Raw genomic sequence first — 26,921 nt, 5'->3', positions numbered from 1 at the left:
TGAAGCACCAACATCCAACCAATCAGAACAAGGCAGCGTCTGTACTCGCATGTCAATCATGTTGCCTGTAGATAGACAAAGCTCCGCCTCTTTTATACACATCTTGTTCTAGCTTGAGCAGCGGTGTGTGTGTGTGTGTGTGTGTATTTTGGGGGCGTAGCTTTATATTTGTTCAGATTTTAAGTCTAAATACCTTTAGGCTCAGGTGCCTCAAAATCACTGACTGCACCTTTAATTGGTGCATGCACTCATGTGCTGTCGTTTTTACCCGTTATGAAAAATAGTAATTGCAATATTATCAGTGTTATGACACGATTTAGGACAATAGGATAGGCTTTGTTTATTACAAAAGAATAAACAAAGGAATAAAGTGATTAATAAGGAGATGAAATAGCACAGATTAAACACAATGACACAAATAAAAATGACAACTAAAAGCAGCAGGGATAATCGCACTTATGTTAATTGCGCCGTTGTGTATTTATTGGAAATACCCATGATGCCATAATGCGCTGAGCCGTGATAAGTAACCAAGTCGATTTTCTCAGGCGGGGTAAATTGTTATTAGAGTCTCGTGCACTAAAAGACTTTCTTGAAGCACTCGTCTTTTTAGTGCACTTGATCTTCGGTGGTGTCTGAATGAGCCGTAGCATTTTTCTCTCACTCCATCACGGAGAAGATGAAAGGAGATGTTCATAATGGCAGCAATCTGGCCACCATCCTGCTTCCTCTTTTACTGACTCCACGCTGTCTCGGCCCTTCCTAATGACAGAGCTCGATTTCCTGTTGAGCCTCATCACCTACATTAACACCCGATCCGGCAAACACACACACACACACACACACACACGCACACTCAGTATCACAGCATCTGCATTTACATGATAATAATAAATGCTATCGCAAACATCAAACAGCAAACGTGAAGTGTCATCAGCGTGGTTTTTTTTTTTCTTCAGAGAGGGAAATTTGGTCAAGAATGATGCGTGAAGTCTCTTGGAATGCAGTTGGCAGTAAATTAAGCCCAAACAGAGCCCTGCGTCGCCATAGCAACGGCACAATTAAATTACTTTCCTGTCAGTTGTAATATAATGTTCGGTGCAGAGACTCATGGGACCGCAGCTCCCCACCCGCAGGCGAAGCTACATCAGCGCTCCTCGTTGGAAAGATGCAGTGCATTGATTTTTTGCATGAATGATTCCAGTGTTTGCGTTTCGCGCTTCGGTCTCGCCATAATGAAGCTGAATAAAGTTTGTTTTGCTCTCTAAATTGCCGAAGCTCTTAAGAGCGTCTGAAAAAAAGAAACATTTACAGATTGTCAGCTCGGTTTCGGGTTAGGAGAGCGAGCGCTCATTTTCATGTCAATAGAGAATCGATGTTTGGAAATACATCCTTTATGAAGTGATTGTCGAGTCATAATAGGTTTTTAGTGTCACAGTGTTTCCGGTGGATGCTTTATCTCACGATGTAAACTTGCACATTAATGAATTAACATATAAAAGAGAGACAGATGAAGAGAAAAAGAGAGGCGTGTGTTTAAGATAGCTCGAACTGATCACTGTCACACTGCCACACAGGGTTTAGAAGGTTACTGACTCTTCCTGCTGTCGTATTCTTATCACGCGATTGCGGATTCGATTGAATTCCCATCGCCGGCGGCCCTGAGGACTTGGACGCATCACACAGAAATGGATCTTAGTGATAACGCTGATAAAACAGGCTCACGGGGTTAGACGTGGATTTACAGACATCAGGTAAAGTCAGAGTTACCACTTCTGATGAGCAAGCAAACAACTATCGTGTTCTTAAAACCATAATCGAGTTACACGTGTTAATGCTATTTAAAATCTTTAAAAGACTTTCTCGGTACTTGTGTATAAAAGTGATTTGGGAACGCTTCTGTCATGGCACCAAATAGACTTTATATGCAATTGATGATTGGTCAGAAAATGTTGATTAATTATATCAATGCACTCGTTCTAATACATTATTATTTCTATAGTAACAGCTCATTCATAGGGATGTGTACAGCGGATGCTCCACATGTACGGTTTAAAAAACGTGTAGTTGTCGATATGGTGATGTTTTCTGTAAGGAGATGTTTGTTTAACATTTATGGAAGGAGTCTCCAGTGTCAGAGCTTTGTAACAGTCAGAAATGTTACGTTTTTCCGACATCTTCAGGACAGATGAGTTTACGCTTCTTTTGCGGTTTTTTTTTCTGTCTTATTAACGTTAAAACAGAGGGAAAAAGACTGCTATAACATGAGTGAGAACTTGTTTTGCGGATGTTACACAACACTAACCGTAGCTGTAAACATGTTGTTTTGTAATAAATAACAGCTGGAATTATGGGCAAGTTGCTGTGGTATAAGAGGAATAAAACACTTCAGGATCATGCTGTATGCTGTTATAGGAAAATAACTTAGGGGTGGTTAAAAAAAAAAAAAAACAGTAATTCCGCTTTTCCAGTATTTTCCAATTACAGCATGACATGGAATGTTTTATTCCGTCCACAGCAATTTATTACGTAACAGAAGTGAAAGTAAGAGGAACGGTGTGTCGCTGTGAGAGTGAGGAATGCATGTCCGGACTCGCCGACGGCTCCTGGAAGTTTAATGGAAAAACTCTGATGTACTTAAAAGAGTCATTTAACTTTAAATGTGAGTTTCTTTGGAGAATATTCATGTGTGTGTCCATGGTGCTCTGTGATGGACTGGCCTCTCATCCAGGGTGTATTCCCACATCACAGCCGGTGGTCCAGGGACAGACTCCGGATCCACCGTGATCCTGACCAGGATAGAGCGCTTACTGAAGATGAATAAATTAATGAATAAACGAATGAATGTCTATTTGCGTATTGTACAGAATGTATATAGCCTCAGTGGCATAACTGAAAGGTCCACCTTGTGCATGTGTGTGTGTGTGTGTGTGTGTGTGTGTGTTTGCCCACAGAACTAGCCTCTGACAGCATGCTAGCATTCTCCACATTCCTGAACTGAGAGTGGAGTGTTTGTGTCACTGGTCTGGTGTGTGTGTGTGTGTGTGTGTGTGTGTGTGCATGTGCATGTGCGTATGCGTGAGTATGTGTTTGTTTCTGAGGCCATGTTTAGTTCTTCAGACGGGAAGTCAGCTCCTGTTCACGCCGCCCCCTCGTAACGTGAGCACACAGGAATCTCAGTCATGCGCAATGGCTCTATTATCAATCCATAAATCTCCTCAGGAGTGTGTGTGCGTGTGTGTGTGTGTGTGTGTGTGTTCACTCTGCCAGCTCTCCTCATTAAGCCCTGCTTTCAGAAGAAAACGTTCTTTTGAACGAAGTGAAGCTTTGAGATTGTGTTTAAAAATGGATGCTGGCCTGCTAACAAGCAAAGACGCTGAAAAATGTTCCCAATTTGCACACAATACACAAAAAGTTTGTTTCATTTATTAAATTCTTTTGATTTTTGAAAATACGGACAAAGATGTCAGAGCAGACTCGGGTGCTCCTGGATTGGAGGTTTTTTTTTTTTTTTTGTAGATGTTTTTTTATATTAGAAATAACATAAAATTGAAAGCAGTTGTTCTTAGTTTCTATTAAATGATATTTTTAGATCTGTTATTTAAAAAATGGACACGCTGGATATTTCAAATATTATATATAACATGAAACTACACTGAATTACCAGCTCATTAAGTAGCTCTGTTCAGTATCTAACACACAGGTGACTCAGTGGGTGATGAGATTATAAATAAATAGACAAGGAAAAAAAACGTATGTGCACCATCACACCTGTATGTGCTTCTTCCCCAGACTGTTGCCACAAAGTCTGAAGCACACAATTGTATAGGACGTCTCTGTGTGCTGAAGCATTACAGTTTCCCTTCACTGGAACTCAGAGACTCAAACCTGTTCCAGCATGACAATGTCCCTGTGCACAAAGCGAGCTCCATGAAGGCATGGTGTGTGAAGGTTGGAGTGGAAGAACTCGAGGGTCCTGCACAGAACCCTGACCTCATACCTTTAGAAACACTGAGCCGAGTGTGTACATTCTAATAAACAAAGTTTTTAGGCTAGAATTAAAAAGGGACGCTTGTATGGAGCTGCGTAAAAGCACTTTCTGTTTATTTTTGTTTTCCTTTTTCTGACCCCGTTAATGAAAGTCGCTGTGGTTTTAGATTTATAGCAAAATAGACACTGGTCTTCATAGACTGTTTTAATGCACACTCATGGAGGCAGAACACGTTGAGATGAAAGTATCTGAGATCAAAATGAAAAAGTTGTAAAACAAAAGTGCAGCATAAATAATTCATTTATTTCTATCTAGAACAATAGTTTTCAGATGCTGTGAATTACAGATTTTAAACATTTTCTCATTACAAATATATGGATCAGTGTAGAAGGTGTTTTTGAGTGAAACTGAGTGATATTAATGAAAGATTTTAGCTCACTTGGATGCTGAATTTCCTTTTTTTTTTTGTATATCTGTCTCTTCCCTGCAGGAGCCTTGGTCTAAATGGGTCCGGTCATGCCTCCCAGCAAGAAGCCGGAAGCTTCCGGGGTGAGCGTGGCGAGCGGCTTGAGCCAGCTGTACCAGGTGGGCTCCATCACTCGGGCGCTGTGTGAGGATGATGAACTGGAGCTGGCGCTGCCCGTGCCGGCCATCAAGCTGGAGAAGTCGGGCGCCGAGGACGAGGAGCTGACCAACCTCAACTGGCTGCACGAGAGCAAGAACCTGCTGACGAGCTTCGGCGACCCCGTGCTGAGGAGCGTGAGCCCCGTGCAGGAGCCCGACGACGACCCGCCTCCCTCCCCGGCCACCTCCGACCTCGCCTACGACGCCAAGCACAACCCCAACTGCAAACCGCCGTACTCCTTCAGCTGCCTCATCTTCATGGCCATCGAGGACGCGCCCTCCAAGAGGCTCCCCGTAAAGGACATTTACAACTGGATCCTCGAGCACTTCCCCTATTTCGCCAATGCCCCGACTGGGTGGAAGAACTCCGTCAGGCACAACCTCTCACTCAATAAGTGTTTTAAGAAAGTCGACAAAGACAGGAGTCAGGTAAGGGTGCTGCTCTCACCGCATCGGACACGGCACATCAATCTTTCAGGGCGTGGGAGAAAGAAAAAGCCCTGCAGCCTGGGAGGCTCTTTATTTAACAACCACACTGCAGGCTTCCAGCTCACTCTTAGTGAAAATACTCACTTTTACTTTATTCTCTCTGGATTATTATCGTTCAAGGAATAGCTCCCTTTTATTTCATCACCATCCAGAAGAATGCAGAATAACACATAATGTGATGCAGAGAGACGTGATTGTACAAAGTGGGCGGAGTTTGAGTGAACACATTACTAAGAAGGTGTGGTTAGTCATGCTGCTGCGATAACCAATCAAATCATCTCTTTTCATGCCCTTTGAAGCCGAGTGTGTGTTGTCAGCTCAGCGTACGGTGTTTTTTATAATTACACTGTATTAGATTTCACTAACAGAACATACAGTATGTGACATGGTTTTTAACGTGCTTTCATGTAGGATATTGACGTAACTGGCACAAGGGACACTGAGGACACCACTGAATACACCGCAGTTTTGCTTTGTTGCTCTTTTTGAAAGCGTAGTCTCTTAAAATAATTAATATAATACAAAACTGATCCAAACAACATCAGTTTAACTGTGTATGAGCGGACTCTGCCGTCTGTTTTAAAATTTCTCGCCTATGATAAAGCTCACCTGTTCAGACAGCGACAGTTTAACACTGATTAACATCTGGCTGCGTTAAATATCAGTGGGATTTTGTGCCATATGTGAATTTACAAAATGTAATGTGTTATACCGGCTACAGCAGTCGTTTAAAATGGCTGATTTACTCCAGTTTACTTTCTTTTTTTTTTCTTCAAACGTCCATTACAATGAAATTTTAAGACTTCCAAAGCATCCGTCTTGCCGTTATGCTGGATAAAATGGAACAATGACCTTTTCCATAATGTGGAGAGAGCTTTCCGTGAATAGATCATGCATCTTTTAAAAACTGTCATCAACACTTTAAAAAAAAAAAAAAAGTTGTTGCTTATCTGCTAATTCCTTGACTCTAGTGATAAATTTAATAAGTATGTTATTTTGATTAGTTCTATTAATTATACGATGTTCTGCGCTTAATGGTGCATCAACTCTCCGATCCACGTTCAGTAGCTACTTTGGTCCAAAACGGCGCTCAAGGACACGCCCCTCTCAGGACAGATTTGGACCAAAATGGCCGACTGATTGCGAACGTCACACCCGCTGTTGCGTAGCTCCACCCACGTCTGCGCAGGTGACTTTATTTCTGACCACAAAACGATAATCGATAAAAATTTGCCTTAAACCCAAACAAAAAGCACACCAGTGTGAAAATGTGATCAGATCAGCATGTCTCTATACTATATATATATGTGTGTGTGTGTGTGTGTGTGTGTGTGTGTGTGTGTGTGTGTGTATATGACTGTCTGTCTGTTTGCCAGTCGGAACAGTAAAGCCGATCCGCGTGACTCTCACACTGCCATCTGGTCTGCGGCTGTGGCGCAAAGATTTTTTTTGTGTATGCGTCGCCATAGAAACAGCTTTGCAGTTGACATGGAAAGTAAGCTGTTGCTGTAGCAACAGAGAAACTGCTGCGAGTGTACTCGTGCATGTTCGTGCGTGTGTGTGTGTGTGTGCGCGCATACATGCAAGTGTGTGTGTGTGTATGTATGTGTGTGTGTGTGTGTGTGTGTGTGGAGTGCTAATCCAGTGGTAATGGAGCACTCATGTTAAGGCAGCTGGGTCGGCTGGAAGCCTCAGCCCCTCACCCATCACACACACACCACACACACACACCACACACACATACTCACACACACACCACACACACACACCACATCAGCCTTGATCTGTGTCACTCTATTAACCCTTTCACTGATAAACACACACGCACACGATAACATGACATCAACTTATAGAGATAAGAAACACCATCTACTTTTTTTAGGATCTGTAGATTTATTTATTTATTTGTTTGTTTGTTTGTTTGTTTGTTTATTGAAATCTGTGTTCATTTTTTATTTTCAGTAGTTGTTTTAATTTTTTATTTTTACTACCTGTGTTTCTTTTTGTTTTTTTTAGTATCTTTATTATTATTTTTTAAATATTTTAGGCTCTGTGTTCTGTTATAATTTGTACTATTTTTTTTTAAACTTTAGGGTCTGTGTTAATTTTTATTTTTTAGGGTCTGTGGTCTATTTTTTGGATCTGTGTTTGTGTTCTGTTTATTTTTAGTTTTTTTTTCTTCTTTGATTCATGTTTATTTTTTAGGATCTGCATTTTTTTACCTATTTATTTTATAATCTGTGTACATTTTTTTAGGTTCTGTTTTTATTTTTAGGATCACAGACAGTCGTTAGTTCAGTGCAACAGAAGCACTACGAAGATTATTTTAAAAGACTGCTACAATTTTTGCAGCTGATCAATTTTTTTTACACTTTTCTTTTAAGCATTTATTTATTTATTTATTTAAGAATCACTTCTCACAGTCCTCATTATTCTTTTTTTTTTAATCTGTCGAGGATCAGCGTGTGCTTTGTGTTTGTGTCTCTGAGCTGATATTGGTACCTGCATTTTGACTGATTGGATATAAACCACTTCAGACACGTGAACGCAGCAGAGTCATTTACATAACGCCGCTTTCCTCACGCTGGACCTCGCCTCGCTCAGACTCATTTCCTTTTTCTCACTGCACAAAGTATCCAAACTTCTGGATCTGGAAAAGGGAAATTGTATGGTTTGAGATTGAATCGACAGAATCGAATGGTATTTAGGGGCGGGGCTAGCAGGACTGATGTAATGGATTGAAATTCCTAACATTTTAAATTTCAACGCTAATGGTTTGGTGTCATTGTTGACGGAGTGTAAAAATCAAACAGCCAGTGGCGTTACTGAGCGTTGCAGTGATGATGCACTATATTTAAAACGCAATATTTAAAAACATTTAGGAGGTCACATCCATATGCCTATTAATTTCAGCTCTATGTTTTATTTGCCTGGCCTCATTGGCCTACTTAATTAACGCGCCAGACTAAATCGGTTTTAATTCCACATCCACGGCGGATGTGTTATGTATTCATGCACCACGCTCCATATTGAAGCAGCGAGAGGCAAATTAAAGAAGCAAAATAAAAGAGTAAATAAGTAAACATTCGACGGCGGCGCAGGTCTCCAGGGTTTGCCGAGGAACGGCGCCTAATTAGTTTCCTCCGAGATGAGACGGGATTGAGAGATACGCCACCTTTTTCATCTTTAACAGTCTTTCAGGGGTGTTTGCCACTATTATTCTGGCGTTCACGTTTCATCTGGATGCCGTTCGTGTTGCGTTGTAGTCGACGTGTGTGATGCTCTGGCCGCTGTCACACGTTTCCATGGCTGTGTTATGAACACACAGTGTGAACTTGGCACCAGAGTTCTCACGCATTTGTGGGAGGATCAGACCCTCACAAAGACACACTCACCTGCAGGCAACTCTGTGTGTGTGTGTGTTTGTAAGTGTGTGTATGTGTTTGTGTGTGTATGTGTGTGTGCTTATGCCGTGGCCTCTGACAGCCTGTCTGATTAATGTATGGTTTCTGTTGTTCCGGTTGCCACGGTAACAGAGGTTACATGAGAGTGCAGGTAGAGGCTTGGTGGTGGTGGTGTGGACGGTAAAACGCGAGCTCGCTGCTTCACCTGTGCTGTTGACTCGCTGCTTGTCGGCTACAGCGCTCTCTTCACTTCCGCTGAATTATTTAAAGAGGTGCGTGTTCGACATAATGGAGGAAAAAGGGCCTGTGCACTCTCTCTCTCTCTCTCTCTCTCTCTCCCTGTATACACTGTATATCTCTTCCTCTCAGTGTGTGTGTGTGTGTGTGTGTGTGTGTGGGCTTGTCTGAATTTGTGTGTTCGGTGTTCTGTGATGGAATGGCGTTCCATCCTATTCCCACCTCTCCCTCACTATTCCTGGGAAAGACTCGAGATCCACCTCCGCCCTGTTCCAGGATAAAGTGTTTACTGAAGATGGATGAATAAACAATCTCTTTCTCTCTCTCTCTCTCTCTCTTTCTCTCTCAGACTTTCTCTGATTGTGCATTTCTCTCACTCCTCCTCTCTTCTCTTTCCTTGTTTCTCACTTAATCTCTCATTATGTCTCTCTCTGATTTTCTTTCCATTGCTTTCTTTCATTGTCTCTCTCTGTCTCTTCTCTTTATAATTTACTCTTCCCGTGTCTGTCTCACTCATTCTCTCTCACACACATTGTCCTGTTTAGTCTTTCAATCACTCTGTCTCGCTGAGTGTTTCTCTCTCTCTATCTTTCTCTCTCTCTTCTGTCCAGTCTTTCGTTCTGTCTCTCTCACTCTCATTGAGACAGTCTCTCTCTCTTTGTCTCTCTCTTAGAGAAGCTTTCTTTCTCACTGTGTCCCTCTCCCCCTCTCTGTCTCGGTCTCTCTTTGTCTTTTTCTTAGAGTCTTTCTCTCTCTCGTTCTCTGTGTCTCTCATTAAGTCTCTCTTTCTCTCTTTATTTCAGTCTCTCTCTTAGAGAACCTCTTTCTCTCTTATTCAATCTCTCTCTTACTATCTCTCTTTCTCAATGTGTCTCTATCTATCTATCTATCTATCTATCTATCTATCTATCTGTGTTTCTCGAACTCTTTCATTGTCCAAGTTTTCTGTTCACTCTCTCATTGAGTCTCTCTCTCTCTCGTTCTGTAATCTAGAGCACTATGGTAATTTGGAATAAAGCCCAGCTGCTCACTAGCATGTCGGTTATCCAGCTGTTGTGATGTGCATGGACAGATGTTAAAAAGTGGGCGGGGCAAAGAGAGTGAATACCCCCCCCCCCCCCCCACACACACACACACACGTACCCCGGGTTGGACTGTTGCAGTGGGTTACTGTGGGTCACTGAGGCTGATCGTGCTGACACTGCAGCCTGACCTGATCAATACAGCGCTCTGCTTTCTTCCCCTCCGTCTCTGTGTGTCAGCAGCTTCCCTCCACTTCCTGTTTCACTGCTCAAGCTCAGACATTGCGGCCTAAAACCTCAGTGTGTGGGTGTGTGTGTGTGTGTGTTTCAGCAGACATTTACATAACGACCCCGAGCGGGACGGCGAGTGAGAACCGCTCTGATTTGGTCAGCATGGCTGTCACCGAGCCGGGGCTAATAAAACCTGTTTTACTTTGGGAGAAAATAAAAAGCTCTCTTTGCTCTTGTTATGAGCGCGAATGCGAACGCTGTTAGGTTTAAAAGAATAACTCTGCCTGGTCTTATTGAAAATTTTATGAGCTGGAAGCAGTCAATGATATTGTTTACGCTTTGTCTCTGACGGTAATTAAAGGTGCGTGACACAGACAGAATTTTATATCAGAATATTTTCATCATTTTGGACAGAAGCAGTGTAACTCAATGTAGACTTTTTTCTTTCTTTTTTTTACAGAAGTATTCTTTATAACCTTTAACACATTACTGGAGCCTTTCACGTACTAAAAAGTGAAAATGTCTTGAATATAAGCAAATTTATCTTATAATACTAATAATACACCACAGTGCTGTCGAATTATGGATTCTGATTGGTCAGAAGGTGTTGATGAATTTTCTAGAACAGCAGCTCTGACAGTAGTGCAGCTGCAAATCCCAGGTTTATCATTTTTAATGCGCTCGTTCTAACACGTTATCGTTTCTATAGTTACAGCTCATTCATAGGGACGTGTACAGCGCCACATAAGGAGATTCAAAAACGTGTGTCATCTTTGATATGGTAAAGTTTCCTGTAAGGAACTGTCTATTTAACGTTTATGAAAGGAGTCTCCAGTGTCAGTGCTCTGTAACAGCCAGAGAAACGTTTTCTAATATGAGAAAGTCTTAATAACATGAAACACTGCAATTTTTGAGAGAAAAAAAGAGGCTGGTGAGGGAACGACTGTTTAGCGTAAGTGAGAACAGGAACTAGAGCTGATTCCACCTATATTCACTATAAATTCAGTAAATGGGTTGAATCAATTTTGATATTCAAGATGTTTTTGTTGAGATATACATTTTTGCAGTGAGACAGACTGTTGTGTGTTACGGCATGTTTTAGCTGAACACGATGCCTGATTTATTCTGAATGAATCCCGGATCCAGCAGCATGGCGTAATCTCCAACATCTCTTAATCTCTTACAGCACAAAACGTTTCAAAGCCACTTAATCTCTCGTTTATTCCAGTACACAGTCCACCACTGCGAGCCAATCAGAAAGCGTTCCTGAGGACAGCGCAGTTTAGACAGTCAGGATAGTGATGAAGAGAAAATTACAGCTAATACCAGCGAGACGGAATGTACAATCGAGCAATTATAGAGATGACTCGGCTCATCTGAGGCGAAGACTGTCAGTGACACACCGGGCCGTGATGTGACAAAGTGACATGTGTGAGTATTGGCTCTGAATACACAGCTGTCAGTGTGTGTGTGTGTGTGTGTGTGTGTGTGTATGCGCTGAGAACCTCTCAGGTCTCAATTTAAAGACCAGGCGTTTAGAGAGAAATCTGGAATGAATGATTGGATAATCCTGTAACGAGCTCAGAGTAACGATGACTTTATACACTTTAAAACGGAAAGCCATAGAAAGAATCCGTGAAGCACAGAGAGGAGGTCTGTGATTTTTAAAAAAATTATTTTATTTTGTTATAATGATAGATATCACAACCAGACAAAGTTATTATATTTATTACTACATACTTACAGTTATTAGTCAAGTTTCACTCGAATTGAAGCTCAATAACAAACCTATAAATGTCAATTTTAGTAAAAATGAGTTCCACCAGCAATCAAGATCAGCTATAAAAAGCTTGGTGGCTTCACTCATTGCAAAAATATTAATGTACATATTTAAACAATGAGTGTAATATATTAATAGTTGGATTATGTTCATGAAATAAATCTGTACTGAGTGAAAAAAAAAACAATTTTGAGATCAACCTTCATCCTAAAGAGCTGTTTTGTTTTCACATCATTTCCTCCCACATGATGATCCTTCTACTGATTAAAGATCCATCAGTCGCAAGATTCTTCTACAAAACTACAAAAGTCTTACCATTTGAGTCTATAATACATCGAGACCTATAGTTGTTACCATACTTTTTTTTTTTTTTTTACTCTTTACTTATTTACTTACTTATAATTTTTATCTATATATTTTTACTACCAAATACTCACACACACACACACATACATATACTGTATATGTTTATTCTCGGGGGCGGAAGTGACCAGGGCTCGCTGCCTCTGCACCTAAAGCTCCTCTGTTTTATTTTTATCTTTTGTCATGGGGATTCGGAGCACATTAGCTCAGCAAAACCAGCACTGGTGTGTCATTAGGCTGGTTTTTCACAGACCCTGTACTCAGCATTATTACTGCTGCACCCACACACACACACACACACACACACACTTAAATAACCCAGAGTGTTATGCAATGACGAGGTCGTTTGGGTTACCCTACACATCCTCTGTGATATTTTTGTCTGTCAGTTTAAAACTAATGTATGGACAAAAAAAAATCAGATATAAATAATTCTATAATTTACACCACGTGAAATCACGAGTCAGGGAAACTTGCGTCTGACAAAGTTGAGTCAGAAACGCCATTGAGGAAGCGGATCCTCGTGGCTCTGGGCCGTATGCTGAGCTGGTGGGGGAGGCCATATTGCTTGGGTATAATCGCAGCATGCGGCGAGTGTGTCAGAACAAACATGGTTCATGCACGCCAAGCGAGACCATGGAGGCTTGTGAGTGTGTGATTTAGAGGGACTGCATCTCAGCGGGACTCGATCTGGCTGCCCTGTGTTACAGGCATGCATGCACACACACACACACACACACACACTCTGACTCACTCTGATACTCTGTCCTGGGCGTCCTTCCGGCACAGGACTTGTCTCCGTTTATCATGTCATCGCTCGCTTTCGTTTCCCTGCATAGAAAGGGAATCCTCTTTAATTAGGATTACATTCCGCAGGTAATTAAATATCAGCATTTTATTCCCTGCTTTTTTCTAAGTCAGCAATTTATAGTCTGATTGAATGAATCCCAGATTGTAAACTATTGATGGCTCGCTTCCGACCCACACCTCTCGTCCGACGTTACACAGCTACGATGAACTCGTCCGAATCATCAGCCTTGATGAGATCACACCTGCGCTCCACAGTGGAGTCACATCATTCAGAGCTCGGTGTTTTATTTCATTCCAAGCTCCTCACCTCAGCGTTTTAACCAAAAACAAACCTCAGGATCTTGGGCATCGTGTTCAGGAACCGCTCTGTGTCTTCATACATCACGACAGGTAAATATGTAGACACTGATCCTGAGAGAACTTGAAATTGCAACGTGACATTTCTTTATTCACCATCATTCGGTGGTTCATCACGTGGATCTCTAACTAGTGGTACATTAAAGAATATTGTTTAATGAATAATAAAGCTATCAACACTTTTACCAGTTCTATCTAGTATCAGCTAACTAACCAACTAGCCAGCATGCTTTCTACATTAGATTGAATTAAAGATTGGTGGGGCTCTGGTGATGAGGAGGTTGTTTGTCTTGGCTGTTGCTTCGGAGGCAGAAAATCAAGAGAATTTGAGCTGCTTGTGAGACGTGACTGTCAGAGTTAAAGTGGGACGTCACATCATGTACAAGTGAAAGTCCCAAAAGTACACATGCTGTTTACTTGGAATATCGGCAATGAAACATTTGCAATTCAACATGTCATCAAATCTTCTCATATGCACTCACTAGCAAGATTTTTCACCAGCACTTTGCCATCCATGTTGGATTTTCCTGCTTGTCCATTATCTTGCAACCTGATTGGTCAAGAGGTAAAAAAGCTCAGTTCTCTAGGACTAAATAACATACTGGCAGACGCACTTTTTGAAAGAATTCCCTGTAGAGTTGCAGGAGTGTTGAACATTTGCTGGAGATTGAGAAAAAAATGAAATGAAATCTAAAAAACACACATGAGACAGTTTGCTAAGCTAGCTACCAGACAAGCGATTCACCTACATTTGTGCACCAGTTTTGTCCGCCATGTTTGTTAAAGGTTTCACAGACAGAATTATGGGATTTCCTGCACTGAGGATGTAGAAGCAAAGCTGGGCACAATTTTTTTACTGAAATAAAAATCAGCTGCCTTCTAAGCAGGACAGCTTTTATCTCAGACAATGACAATTTCAAGCTAAAATTAAAATGCTGAAATATGATTGATGGAAAACCATAAACGCTGTCTGTTATTGCCGGCCGCCACTACCTCCTAACCTAAGCACAGGGACACGGTTGGACCATGTGACCTTGCTTATCCGTGTACAAGGTCACCTATTACCTAGAGTGTATTTCCACTCTGTGATGCGATTTCAGACACGGAGCATCACAAGAGAGACGAGAGCGACGAGTTAGCTGGCTAGTCATTAGCGCTTGATGGCCACAGGGCTTTAGAGAAGTGCGCCGTGGTGTTATTTCAGACTCTGTGATTTATCCCGGCGTGGTCGGGCGACTCTACCGCACGCTTATAGATTGCTTTTCCAAGGAAGCTGTAATGAACTTAATTTAGGGAATCAGCGCTCTGTCCAATTGATCTGATGGATCGCTGACCGCCAAGGGCAGCAAAGCGTAGTGCGATAGCATCATCGCGGCCTTCTGTTGTTAGGCTAATAGCTGAATACAGCAAAATAAAAGAATAATTACAGAATAGTGATGCGCTACAAAAATTAAACTTTTTTGGACACTCATAAAAACAAAGCCTGACAGGATTAGCCGTGTTGGTTATGATGAAGTCCGGCATCTTCAGAGCTTCAGAATGAACGATCCTTCTGCCAAGACTATCAAACAGCCTTTATACACTCCTCCATCGCCTGTTGCCTAGGAAACCAGTGTAATCCATGTATTTCTCTCTCTCTCTTGCCTCTCCCTCTCTCCTGTCTCTTTTTTTTCCGTCTCTGATTGGAGACTCTATTGACTCGTGCCATTGAGCTGGCCTTCAGACCCACACAGCAGCTGTCAGGAGATGAAAATAAATAAGAGGGAAAGTGCTCTAAAACCTATTGATTTTTCCTGATTACTGAACATTTGGAAATTTAGACCAGCGCAGCCTCTTCTGTGGGAGGCAAATATGAATAATCCGACGCTTCGGATGTCGGTAATATCATATGCTCCTGGGATGGCCGTGTCCTTGCTTCAGGGTTTTTCTTTTCTCTCTTTTTTTTTAAATGACTTTCTAAACACACAGCCACACACACACACACACACAACAGATTTTACAGATAAATAATTGATGTTTTACTGGTTGAATTCAGTTGCATTCAACCATTCAAGAAATCAACAATGAAAAAGAAATCTTTCTTACTCCTTGCCTTTTTTTCCCATCAACTTCTCGATTTGTGATCCTTCAGTAATTAGAATTGATTGTCTTTGTTTAATCCTGACAATTTTCACCCAATCCCCAGAGATAAAAATGCATGTGCCAATACGCCAGCTTTCTGTACGATATTATAGGCTTTGTCTCGCCACGTAAGAAAAAAACTCTCCTTTTTTACTTTCAAACTTCAGATCACTAATCAGCTCTCCTTTCTGTTCCTGTCCTTCGCTGTAAAAATATTTATACAATTTCATTCCCTTGCATTTTGATCCATCAGAATGTTTTCATACACCAGTTTGAGATTGGATTTCATGGTGTCATGTGCTCTTGCATTAAGCCCAGATATGGTTTAAAACACGCTGATGGGAAGTTGACAGCTTAATTAGGCAGACAGTGTGAGTTTGACCTAAAAATACACGCTTTTACCGCCTCGGAAGGAAATGGCTCTTTTGCTAAACAGCCTTTTTTCCTCTTATATAGATGTAATATTAAGTGCTGTCTAGGCTTATCATGGAGTGTAATTTTTTTCCCTTAGCCTTAAATCTCGGTATTTATTTTCAACACTTCTATCTTCTGCTTTATGTTTTATTAAACACAGTTTTTTTTTTTTTTCCTGCTAGGACTGATTTAGATCAGGGTGCTTGTATAGCCTTGGGAATTTTCAGACAGCAGATTAAACCATAAACCTGAATTGTCATAATTTCTAAGCCTTCACGTGAATTATTGTAATTTTTAAGCATTCAGCAGTCACCAGTACAGATACATCATAATCCTCCCGCAACGTTATCGACACACAAACAACAGTCACGAGCCAAACCCTACAATATTCCCCACAATCAGTGCGTCTATAATCAATAAAGCGCATTGCATTTCCCAGCCTCATCCTCACAGGGTCTTCATTACAGCAGCACTTTTCCACTCCTTCTTCTTCTCAGATCAGATCTGCAAAATTAATCTGTCTCTCAAGTGCATCTTCTCCAGCTCCTTTTAGAAAGTGCTGAGTGTGTTAAACAGGTTGCATGCATAAAAACAACACACACACACACACACACACACACATTTCAGCCTATTTTGCATGTCGTTTTTATTTTTTGTATGGTGAGCTGATATTTGGTTATTGCTTTTTGTATTTGCCATTTCATTTTTCTTCAGTTTGCAGGCCAAGGTTGGGTCAGTGGCGGAGAACTCATTTCCTCTTTTTTCTTTTCTTTTTTTTCTTGCCATGCTCAGGGGTATATGAAGTCGAATCATCCTGAACTTTCCTCTAGCACAAACTATTAACCGCTTTGCCATGTTTGATAGGTTATTTCACATTTCTCTGATTCAGTGCCTTCGATCAGCGTCGCATGATGCTCTGAGTGCTGTCTGTTTTTCAGACACTCGAGTGAAGAGATGTACGATTATTAAAGCTGCCGTCAGCACATTTCACTTGATTGTGTGTTTTTCTTTCTTTTCGAGTTGGGTCTTCACACTGCATTAGTCATGATAATAACCAGCAAATGGCAAAGGTTGGCATCGGATTTGGAAAATAAATTTATTTTTTTGATCTGGGGATGTTTACATATGTATTGACGTTTTTCTTTTTGTTAGCATTGATTTGATTATATTTATACTTTATTATATTTATTATATTTACAATGTAAGTGATTTGTTTGTGAAAGAGTGTAGTCGTGAATGCTTCAGTTAAAATGAAAACATTTTACATTTGTTTTCAATATCAATATCAGAAAAGAAATGCTGGTATCGTGCCATCTCTTCTCGCTACATTTGAGTTTACAGTCTACTAAAAATGAACAGTTACACAATGTCGCATAGTTTCAATGTAGCTTCAAGTTTTAATGGAAAGATGCATGTTTACCGAGAATAAATGCATTTTTTTTCCCCTTTTTGTTTGTGAGGAGTGTAATGATTTCTTTATTTCTTTACTGGACATGGCCACCTCGCTCAAATATACTGTTTGCTCAGATATACAGCTTATAAACGTAAAAGATCACAAAAGTAATGAGCGGAACTGAAGCACAAAATATGAAAGGTCAAACTGAGACTGAAAACTGAAACGTGGTTCATCCGAAAAATATTTAAAATGTTTCTCTGTTCACGTGATATACTTTATTGTGTCATTTTTCAGATGCAGATGAAGTCTGCAGCTGCCTCGTTATCTTTGTTTGCTATTCGTTAAAATAACGAACTCGAGAGACAGATCCTACTTGAAGTAAATATTACACTGAGAAGTGGAAGTGGCTGGTGATGGCGAAATACGTCACTCTCGCTTTTAAATATCTGATCTATGATCACTTTTCTCCGGATGATCACAAACTGTGGGTCGTGACCTCATTGACAAATGAGGTCATGACAGAAACTTACAGTCTCTTTTGTTTTATTCATTTATTTACAAATAATTATTAGAAATATCTCTCTAACCAGGAACTACTATTAAATTAAGAGTGTATGTGCAATTTTAGTCTTTTTCACTACTCTAACACGTAGCACTAACTTAAGAATTTGCAAAAAAAAAAAAAAAAACAGATAAATTTCTCTGTACATTTATTACTGCTTAACAAACTAGCATTGTGTCTCAAATTGCATACATAGTGCTTGTAATTTTAGTGTAAGGAATTTTAAAAACCTCTCATGCAGCCTTTAAACCTACCAAAAGGTCTGAGTGCCAGTCTTCTGGATTTTCTAGATAAGAAAATACTGGTGAGAGTTTTAGATTTGAGACGAAGCTCATGACAACAACCAAGTGGACAGCAGATAGTTTTAACGGAGCTCTGTTTAACATCGCTGTGCATTGTACAGTTTGGGGTTTGTGAAGCTTTTTGAAGTTTGTGTTTTACTCACCTCTAGTTATGACGTAGCTGAAGTGTCTGTGGTGCAGCTGAAACTCTACACCATGCTAGCTTTACTCCTCACAGCGTATGGTTTGGACTTAATGCAACTGGCTTCATATTTTCTCGTTTCATCTTTAGATTGTCTGCTAAATTAGTAAATCATTGAGAATAGCGAGGGCTGTAAATGTATTCAAGCCTGGAAGATGAATACGGAAAGAAAAATGACAGATCAGAATTACAGATCAGATTGTGATTGCTGCTTAGATTTCTGTAAGTGCTTTAGACTTTATTGGATATATGGAGAGAAAAAAAAAACAGAAAGCTTGACCAGATATTCTTCTCCTCAGGAGTGTCTTTACAAGTCCTGCCTGTAGTGGTAAGTTTGTACTGACGGATAGCGTTTGAACTGTTCTTGTCTTCCTCTGTACAGAGTATCGGGAAGGGTTCCCTGTGGTGCATAGACCCGGAATACAGACACAATCTCATCCAGGCGCTGAAGAAGACGCCTTATCATCCCTACTCCCAAGTGTTCACCACGCCTCCCACCTCTCCTCAGGCATATCAAAGGTAAGCAAGTGCCTTGCCAGAGATATCGATCCTCACACCTCTCTCCTCTCTCGATTTCTCCTCTCTCTCTCTCACTCTCTCTCTCTCTCACTCTCTCTCTCTCACATACTCTCTCAGGTGTGCTAACAGGTTCCGTTAGCGCCAGCATGTGCAGGCGTAGAAAGGCCGAGCGGATCTCGGAGAGACGAGCTCGGCGCCAGGTTTCTGAGCCGCTTCATTTCATTTAGATCGAGCGAACGTGTCTGCACGCTCCTAGCAACTCAAGTGTGCGAAATGGAATAATTGCTTTACTATAAATCTTACAATGTGTAGATTTCTGTCCAGTTCAACCAACATTTGTTGGAGTAGCACAACTGTTGTATTTCCAAAACATAATTTTCCGCACACACAAAAACGATTTGAGAACACTCACACGAGCACGCCAGCACACTGATACGTCATAAACTGTCACGTCATACGCCTCAGGAATAACATCAAGCCCTGAGTATAGAGCGTTAGAGAAGGTGAAATGCAGAAAAACTCGAACATGAACAAAAGTTCATTTATTCATTTATGTTCAGCAACCACTTTACCCTTGTCAGTGTCGCAGTAGGCCCAAATCCTGTCGGAAATTAGGTTTTGCGCTGTTTCTTCAGAATCAAGACACTCCAGGAAGCGCTCGCTCTTTTCCTTCATTTCTTAGCAAAGCCAAGTATAAGTTTATAACATAGAAGTAATAAAATATACACAACATTTAAAAGCGCACGTCAGAGAAGCGATGCTTCAAGAGGGAAGTCATTGAGATCCTAGCACAGGTACAGTCTACACATATGTTATGGTCATGTGACCTACTAATGCTCAAGCTAATATATGTGGCCACGCCCCCTACAACAAGCACTTATAATAAAACGCAAAACAAACCATTTATATTAAAACGAAGTTTGTGTAATGTGTATGGATTTTTTTTTGTGTGTGTGTGTGTGTGTGTGTGTGTGTGTGTGTGTGTGTGTGTGTGATGAGCAGGTGTACATTGTGAAGATGCGTCCATCTCTAATGTACACAGAGATCAATTATCCGGTGCGAGTCGATCAAACTTTCTACAGACGTTCTGCAGAAACATTATTTATCCACATACGTGTTCAGAAATCTTATCCTGCAGAAGTGAGGGAATTTGATCTTTTTGCTTAGTTTTTTCTTGTCATATATACTAGAATGTGCAAAGAGGCTGTTGTACAAAGTCATTTTTTTCTTTAATTTTCACCACCTCCTTCTGTGTTTTTTAAACTGTTGATTAATACCATGATCCTGTGATAACTGTGATTTTTCTAAGATTAAAGATTTAAGATAAGATTATCATACTGTGAAAAAAAAAAAATCAAACCATAACACTTCCATTACCAAGCCTTGAAAAATGGCTGAATAAAAATGTCTGCCAAATGAATGAAGCTAAATGTTCTAACCAAGGACAGTGAACGAGTGCACAGTCTGGAAAAGGAAAACAGAGCTAGATGTTTGTAAAGAAGGTAAAAACAGTCGGATGGAGAAATGGAGCTTGGATGGAGAAGGAGGTGGTTCAGGTATAGAGGCAAGTCATTGTTAGGAAGTAAAGTAGAGTTTGGTTTTGGAAGCAGACGGTTTTGTGTTTGGATGTTTCCTTTCACCTCAGCTGCTTTTACTCTGCTCCACTTTTTTAATATTCAGCGTTATAAAAAAAGCTCCACTGGCTGCACAGTGCCGCGCCTTTAACACAAACCTCCCTACGATCCGACAAAACCGTACCGAATGAGGTCAGCTACTAAAAAGCCACTACCTAGGCACACTTGTGCAGGTTTTCTACAGTACGCCGGCTAATTTTGCAGCACAGAGCGCTGTGTCATAAGATTTATTTTCACATCAGGTAGATTCCTGACGATAACACGACGCTGACACGACCTCCAAGTCTTATCTCATAATGTTCATTATAGATTTCCACGATAATAAGTGTGAGAGATGGTGACAGTGTGTGTGTGTGTGTGTGTGTGTGTGTGTGTGTGAGATCATCACTGAGCAGTGGTTAACACTCCAGAAAAAGAAGTCACTCCAAATATATTTAGACTTTAATTGAAATAAGAGCACACTATAAGTGGTTGTGTTATATAGTCCTTAATTTTGGTGGATGTTTGAATTGCACTTGTCTTTGTGATCAGGTCTGTGTTTGTCAAGCATGATGATATGATTTCAGTGTGTGTGTGTGTGTGTGTGTGTGTGTGTGTGTGTGTGTGTGCACGTACGCCTGTGTGAGGAGGACACACAGGGTCTCGGCTTCCTCTCCTGCTCTCAGGCCAGATGGCGGATCGGCATGTAGCAGTGTGTAATAAAGTGTTTATCTGGCCACTGCGGCTCGCAGGAAGCAGAATGGAGCTTTTTATAGCGTTTCACGCAAATCAGCTGAGTCACACACGCTCACTCTTTACTCTTTTCCATCAGCATTAAACGGACCTTGGTTTATTATTATTATTTTTATTTATTTTCTGATAAAAATTGCACAGTTAATGATGCACTGATTCTATTTTACCTTAGGATTAAACCTATACCAATATCAGAATACCTAATGTTGCTGATCCGGTACTGACCTGATCCTGATCCGGTACTGACCTGATACTGATCCGGTACTGACCTGATACTGATCCAATACTGATCCAGTACTGACCTGATACTGATCTGGTACTGACCTGATACTGATCTAGTACTGACCTGATACTGATCTAGTACTGACCTGATACTGATCCGGCACTGATCTAGTACTGACCTGATACTGATCTAGTACTGACCTGATACTGATCTGGTACTGACCTGATACTGATCCGGCACTGATCTAGTACTGACCTGATACTGATCTGGTACTGACCTGATACTGATCTAGTACTGACCTGATACTGATCCGGCACTGATCTAGTACTGACCTGATACTGATCTAGTACTGACCTGATACTGATCTAGTACTGACCTGATACTGATCCGGCACTGATCTAGTACTGACCTGATACTGATCTGGTACTGACCTGATACTGATCTAGTACTGACCTGATACTGATCCGGCACTGATCTAGTACTGACCTGATACTGATCTAGTACTGACCTGATACTGATCTGGTACTGACCTGATATTGATCCGGTACTGATCCAATACTGACCTGACATTGTAAACATCGCAGCTGTCATGGCAGTATATGGGTTTATACATTGTCAATAAGTCTATAAGCCACTTACAGAATGAAGTGTTGTGCTGTTCTAGGAAGATAATCAGTGACAGGGTGGTGTGATGAAGCAGAGTAACTATTACCACCCCAAAGCTGTTTATTATTAATTAAAGAGCGACACGTCATACCCTTTATTAGTTTATAGCTACATTTAATAAATTTATTTACTGAAAAAAAAACCAACTCTAAGACACATTTGATGATGATGATGATGATGATGGTGAAGATGATGATGATGATGATGATCTCTCTGATGTTGAATTTTGCCTTCTGTTCCTAACAGTCCTGCTTCGGCTGTTCCTGGCCAACATAGCAATGGGTTTTGGGTGAGGAAATGGGAGAGTAAATGCAATTAGAAAAGCCGGCTGTTTCATCTCTGTGCTCAGATTTGGGCAGGCAGCCATTGTGGCACCCCAGGTACCGGGTACTGATCCAGCTCCTCAGAGAGAGAGAGAGAGAGAGAGAGAGAGAGAGAGAGATTGATTAAACGGGGACATGTAAGACAGGCCCAGGCAGATCCACATTCCTTAACACGCTAACCGTACAGCATCAGAGAGAGAGAGGGAGAGAGAGAGAGAGAGAGAGAAGGGTGGGGGATTGGGGGAGAGAAAGGAGGGAGAGAGAGAGAGAGAGAGAGAGAGAGCAGGTGAAACAGCTGGCCCTCCGAGTCCTGCCGCACACGTTTGCCCTTGCAGGGTTATGAGCGTGATGGTCGCCACGGCAACAGGCACGCCTCCATGGTAACACATCGTGGCGGAGACAGGTGCAGTTGCATCACGAGGCTATTTGTTGCCTGGCAAAAGGACAGGCCATTAGCGCGGGAGAGAAATACGCCATCGCCCTGGCAACACGCGACTCTCCATGGCAACGGCGCACGGCTTCCAGCCTATTTTTGGGAGGTTTTTTTTCTGTACCTGCCTTTGTCCATCTTCACGAAGACGCACACACGCGTGAATTATCGGAGATGACAACTGGAGGTCCAGTAGCTGGAGGAGATTCATTTTAAATGGAAGCTTGTGAATTGAAAAAGCAGAAAGAAAAAAAGAGAAGAAAAACACTGAGACAGAGCTGTGTGTTTCACAAAACTGTCCTCTCTGTCCTCTGGCAAGAAAAACCCGAAAAGCTAAAAGAAATAAACCAAGTAAACCCCCTCGCTGTGTGTGTGTGTGTGTGTGTGTGTGTGTGTGTGTGTGTGTGTGTGTGTGAGCTTTCACATATAGTCCAAACTGTGACCCTCTTCTCTTCTCTTCCATTTCTTTTTCTATTTCCTCTCCTCATTTTCTTCTCCATTCTCTCATCCATTCATCTCATGTCTCCTCTCTTCTCATATCCAATCTTTTCTCTTCTTTCTTCTTTTTTCTTTCTGTTCTTCTCTACTCTCTTCTCTTTTCTTCTCCTTTTCCATTCTCTTATCCTTTTGTCTCATGTCTCCTCTCTTCTCATCTCAAATCTTTTCTCTTCTTTCTTCTTTTCTCCTCTCTGTTCTTCTCTTTTCTCTTCTCCTCTTTTCTTCTCCTTTTCCATTCTCTCATCCTCTCCTCTCTCGTCTCCTCTCTTTGCCAATCCTTTCTCTTCTTTCTTCTTTTTCCATTCTATTCTCTCCTCACTTTTTCCTTCTCTTCTCTCCTTTATTTCCTTCCCATTTTCCTCATTTTCCTAGTCAAGGACACAGCTCCTACCTCAGCGCTTTGGCATCTGCAGACCGATCGCTCAGCCCCGATCACATTTCACGCTGCTGTAAACGCTGAAAAGAACAGTTTTTTCTGTATTTAGTTTCATAGCTGTGGAATCAATAGGGATTTCTGTGTTTAGCATTGACAGAATGAAACTGTGGATCGGTTGTTTCCTTTGATAAACCCATTGCTTGTGTGTGATATTATTCCTTCTCCGGGGCACATTAGAGAGAGAGGAGAAGTGGAATGGCTCTTTTGTGGGCGCTGGTGAGTGCTGAATGCGAGCGAGTAGAAGCGTGTCTCTGTAGATTTATTGTTCTTTGGGGCTTTTTTGTTCTTTTGGAAGTTTGTCAACAGCCAGCGCATGGAAAATACTCCAGCTGGTTTCACGGAGCCGATTCCTCCCTGAGACACAAGCTGCTTTCTTTTAGGTGTTCCTTAAAGTTCTGCAGACTTCTTGAAGAATAAAAAAATCCACCCTGTATGACTTCCATATTTATTTTGTCATTTTTTTATTACTTTGTTTTTTTCTGGAATGTTGCAATAATTCCATGTTGGTTAATGGTTTCCTACATTACCCACAATGCATTGGGATTTAGCTCTCGCTTCATCTCTACCTAAAGAGAGCGAAGCAGAAGCGTTTTAGTCCTTTAGTGTGTCTAGATCTCTCATCTGTAAACTCTGCTCAAACAGATCAGCTTCCAGAGCTTTCATGCTCATAGCATCGTCAACGCCAACACGCTCGTCTCGTAGATCACTGACTAGCCAAGCCGAGTCTTGACTGCGTCGTATAGCTGCATTGCATTCTGGGACTTTGAGTCCAGCGTTTGCTCCAAAGCCTACACTACTTCTACGCAGGAGAACACTTATCCCTTATGTTTGAGATGGTTGAATTTTTTTCTCCTATTAAACACCATTGTATCTGCACTAGAATTGTCTCTCTGTGACATCAGAGCAACACACAAACTCTAACGTCTCACAGGGATAATGAAAAATACGACTCCAACCAGAAACAATGTAGCACCAGAATCGCTAAATATTTCTATATAAACATAATGTGTTTCTGGGTGGAGGATTTAGTCATGCAATGGTCAAACATGCTTAAATGATGTTAGGCGTCCATTATGGTAAGGTTTTTCTCCTCCTAGCGTTCTTTTCCACTGTCAGGTAGCGTCAGAGTCTGAAGGCGAGCCCTGAAAGCACCGCTGGATGAGTTCTTGAGTTTGGTCATTTCCTCCTGCAAGATTCTGGTCTGAAATTCCTTCCACTAATTGTACGCCATGTCCACAGCGCCTCCGGCCTCCAGAATGGCTCCATTGTGAGCGGAAGAGAAAGCTACTCCGGCTCAGGACAAAAGTGAGAAGAAGTGAAAAGGAGGGGGGAGAAATAAAGAGTGTGTGGAGTAGCACCAATTAGACTGAAGATTAGTTAAAGAGGATTGTGATTGCAGGCGTAAAGAGAGAGAGAGAGGAGCAAGCAATGGGATTCAGGACAAGATTATGGAATGAACTAAGAGCTTTTTGTTTGGAAATGAATTCCTCGGTCCTGCTCGAGTAAGGAGACTCCTTCAGAACTGTTTGCATTAACGGACTCGATGCACAGAGCAGCGAGAGTTAAAAATAGCTGGGGCGTCGACCCAGAACTCAGCGAGACTCCTGCCAGTGGCACATGTGGTTCAGATGAAAAAGCAGAAACCCAGTGCAGAAGAATGCATGCTTCTCTGGAGTCCATAACATTTTTTAAAAACATCAGTCTCTGAGTCTCCTCTCACACAGGCGTGGCTCTCATTCTTGTCTTACTATTATTTTAGTTAGAACAGTATTTATTGTGGACCCGGAGCGGACTCAAATGGTGCAGAACGGCTAGAAGCCACATCTTGATTGCGTCTTGTGTCCCTAAAAACAATAGCTCCGTTATATCCAGAGCCCAGACGCAGATTCCATTACTGGCCGTTTCATTATTCTCCCCTCTAAATGTGTAAAATTTTACTGTCGCAAAAAAATAATAATAAAAAAAAAAAAAACAAGCGCCAAATAATTGCAGAGCCTATTCGCTTTTATGATGTTCCTTGCATGGGGAGAGTGCAATAAAAGACTGTTTAATTTTTTTTGTCCTTGCAGCTGATTAAAGAAAAAAGAAAAAGAAATGGCTGGTCGTCTATCATGAGGTATGTGGTGTCCATGGCAACGCATACCGTAGATGTAACCTGATACGAAGCATATGTGCAGCTCTTGGGGCACAAACAGCGGTTGGAACTTTGAGCTGAGTGTGTGATTGTGGGAAGGAGAGAGAGAGACAGAGAGAGAGAGAGAGAGAGAGAGAGAGAGTCCGAGTCAGTGTCCAAGAGAGTGCACAAGCTTTTGAAATAAAAAAAAAAGTCACTATACACATATCGTAATTTTATCTAATAAATAATAACACACTAACGACGCTAGGACAAGAATCAAAGAGTCGCTGAGTGTAAAAGTTGGAGATGTTTTAGTTGCTAGGCGACCGGTATGCTAATGAAGTTGTTCGTCTTAAGCTGAGATTCGTTTTAATCACTCTCAGTGAAAAAAAAGAAAAGAAATCAGAACTCGACGTTCTGACGAAGTGTAATTAAAGTATCCATAAAGAAGCAGAGAGCCTTCATTATCCCTCAGTAAATTATTAGGAAGTGTCGGGTCAGATCCGAGGTGTGTGACACAAGCGAGAGGAAGACGGCGGTGTGTTAAAGGGCTGATTTAGATTTAGAGTCAGGAAGTGAAAGCAGACCGACGCAAGGCATTTAAATGCACCGTGTAGACAAACACACTCAAAGCCAAGCTCCTCTGCTTCCTCTGTTTGCTCTAATTCTCAATTAACTAATATACTCTAAGAAGATTAAGAAGGAGAACAGAGCAGAGCCGATGCCGAGAGGAGTGTTATCTGCTCCGGCTGCTTCAGCTGGGAATGAGATATCGAGAGAGAGAGAGAGAGAGAGAGAGAGAGAGTTAAATACAGACTTATCTCAGAAACAGGAAGTCAGAACTGGGAATTACATCATTTTCAACCTCTGTCCTTTTGAGCTACAAAGTGGGGGAAAAAACATGGACACCTCTTTTTGTTAGCACCAAGCTAGCCAGCTAACTGTGATGAGTGATGTACATACATTTTCCTCCTCAGAACAGTGAAGTGTATCTTCAGTGTTAGAGATTTAATAAGTGCATATGTCAGTATGTTACCTGATCTAAAGCTAATATCTGTAT

At 41.4% G+C, this 26,921-nt stretch overlaps 1 protein-coding gene across 3 annotated transcripts in view; it reads left to right on the top strand.

The window, feature by feature from the left end:
- The window catches only part of foxn3 (forkhead box N3), an 85,935-nt gene that overhangs the window by 24,828 nt on the left and 34,186 nt on the right, over window positions 1–26,921 (top strand). For all 3 annotated transcript variants that reach the window (XM_026926309.3, XM_026926311.3, XM_026926310.3), the window contains exons 2-3: window positions 4,482–5,044; window positions 18,667–18,803. In XM_026926309.3, coding sequence (XP_026782110.3) covers window positions 4,496–5,044; window positions 18,667–18,803 — 686 coding nt within the window. In that variant the 5' untranslated portion in view covers window positions 4,482–4,495. The remainder of the gene's footprint in view (window positions 1–4,481; window positions 5,045–18,666; window positions 18,804–26,921) is intronic.

The sequence above is a fragment of the Pangasianodon hypophthalmus genome, chromosome 10 (assembly GCF_027358585.1).
Source record: "Pangasianodon hypophthalmus isolate fPanHyp1 chromosome 10, fPanHyp1.pri, whole genome shotgun sequence".
In the NCBI taxonomy this organism is placed as follows: Eukaryota; Metazoa; Chordata; class Actinopteri; order Siluriformes; family Pangasiidae; genus Pangasianodon; species Pangasianodon hypophthalmus.
The sequence above is the reverse complement of the archived record's forward strand: the minus strand, read 5'-3'. Positions and strand labels throughout refer to the sequence as shown.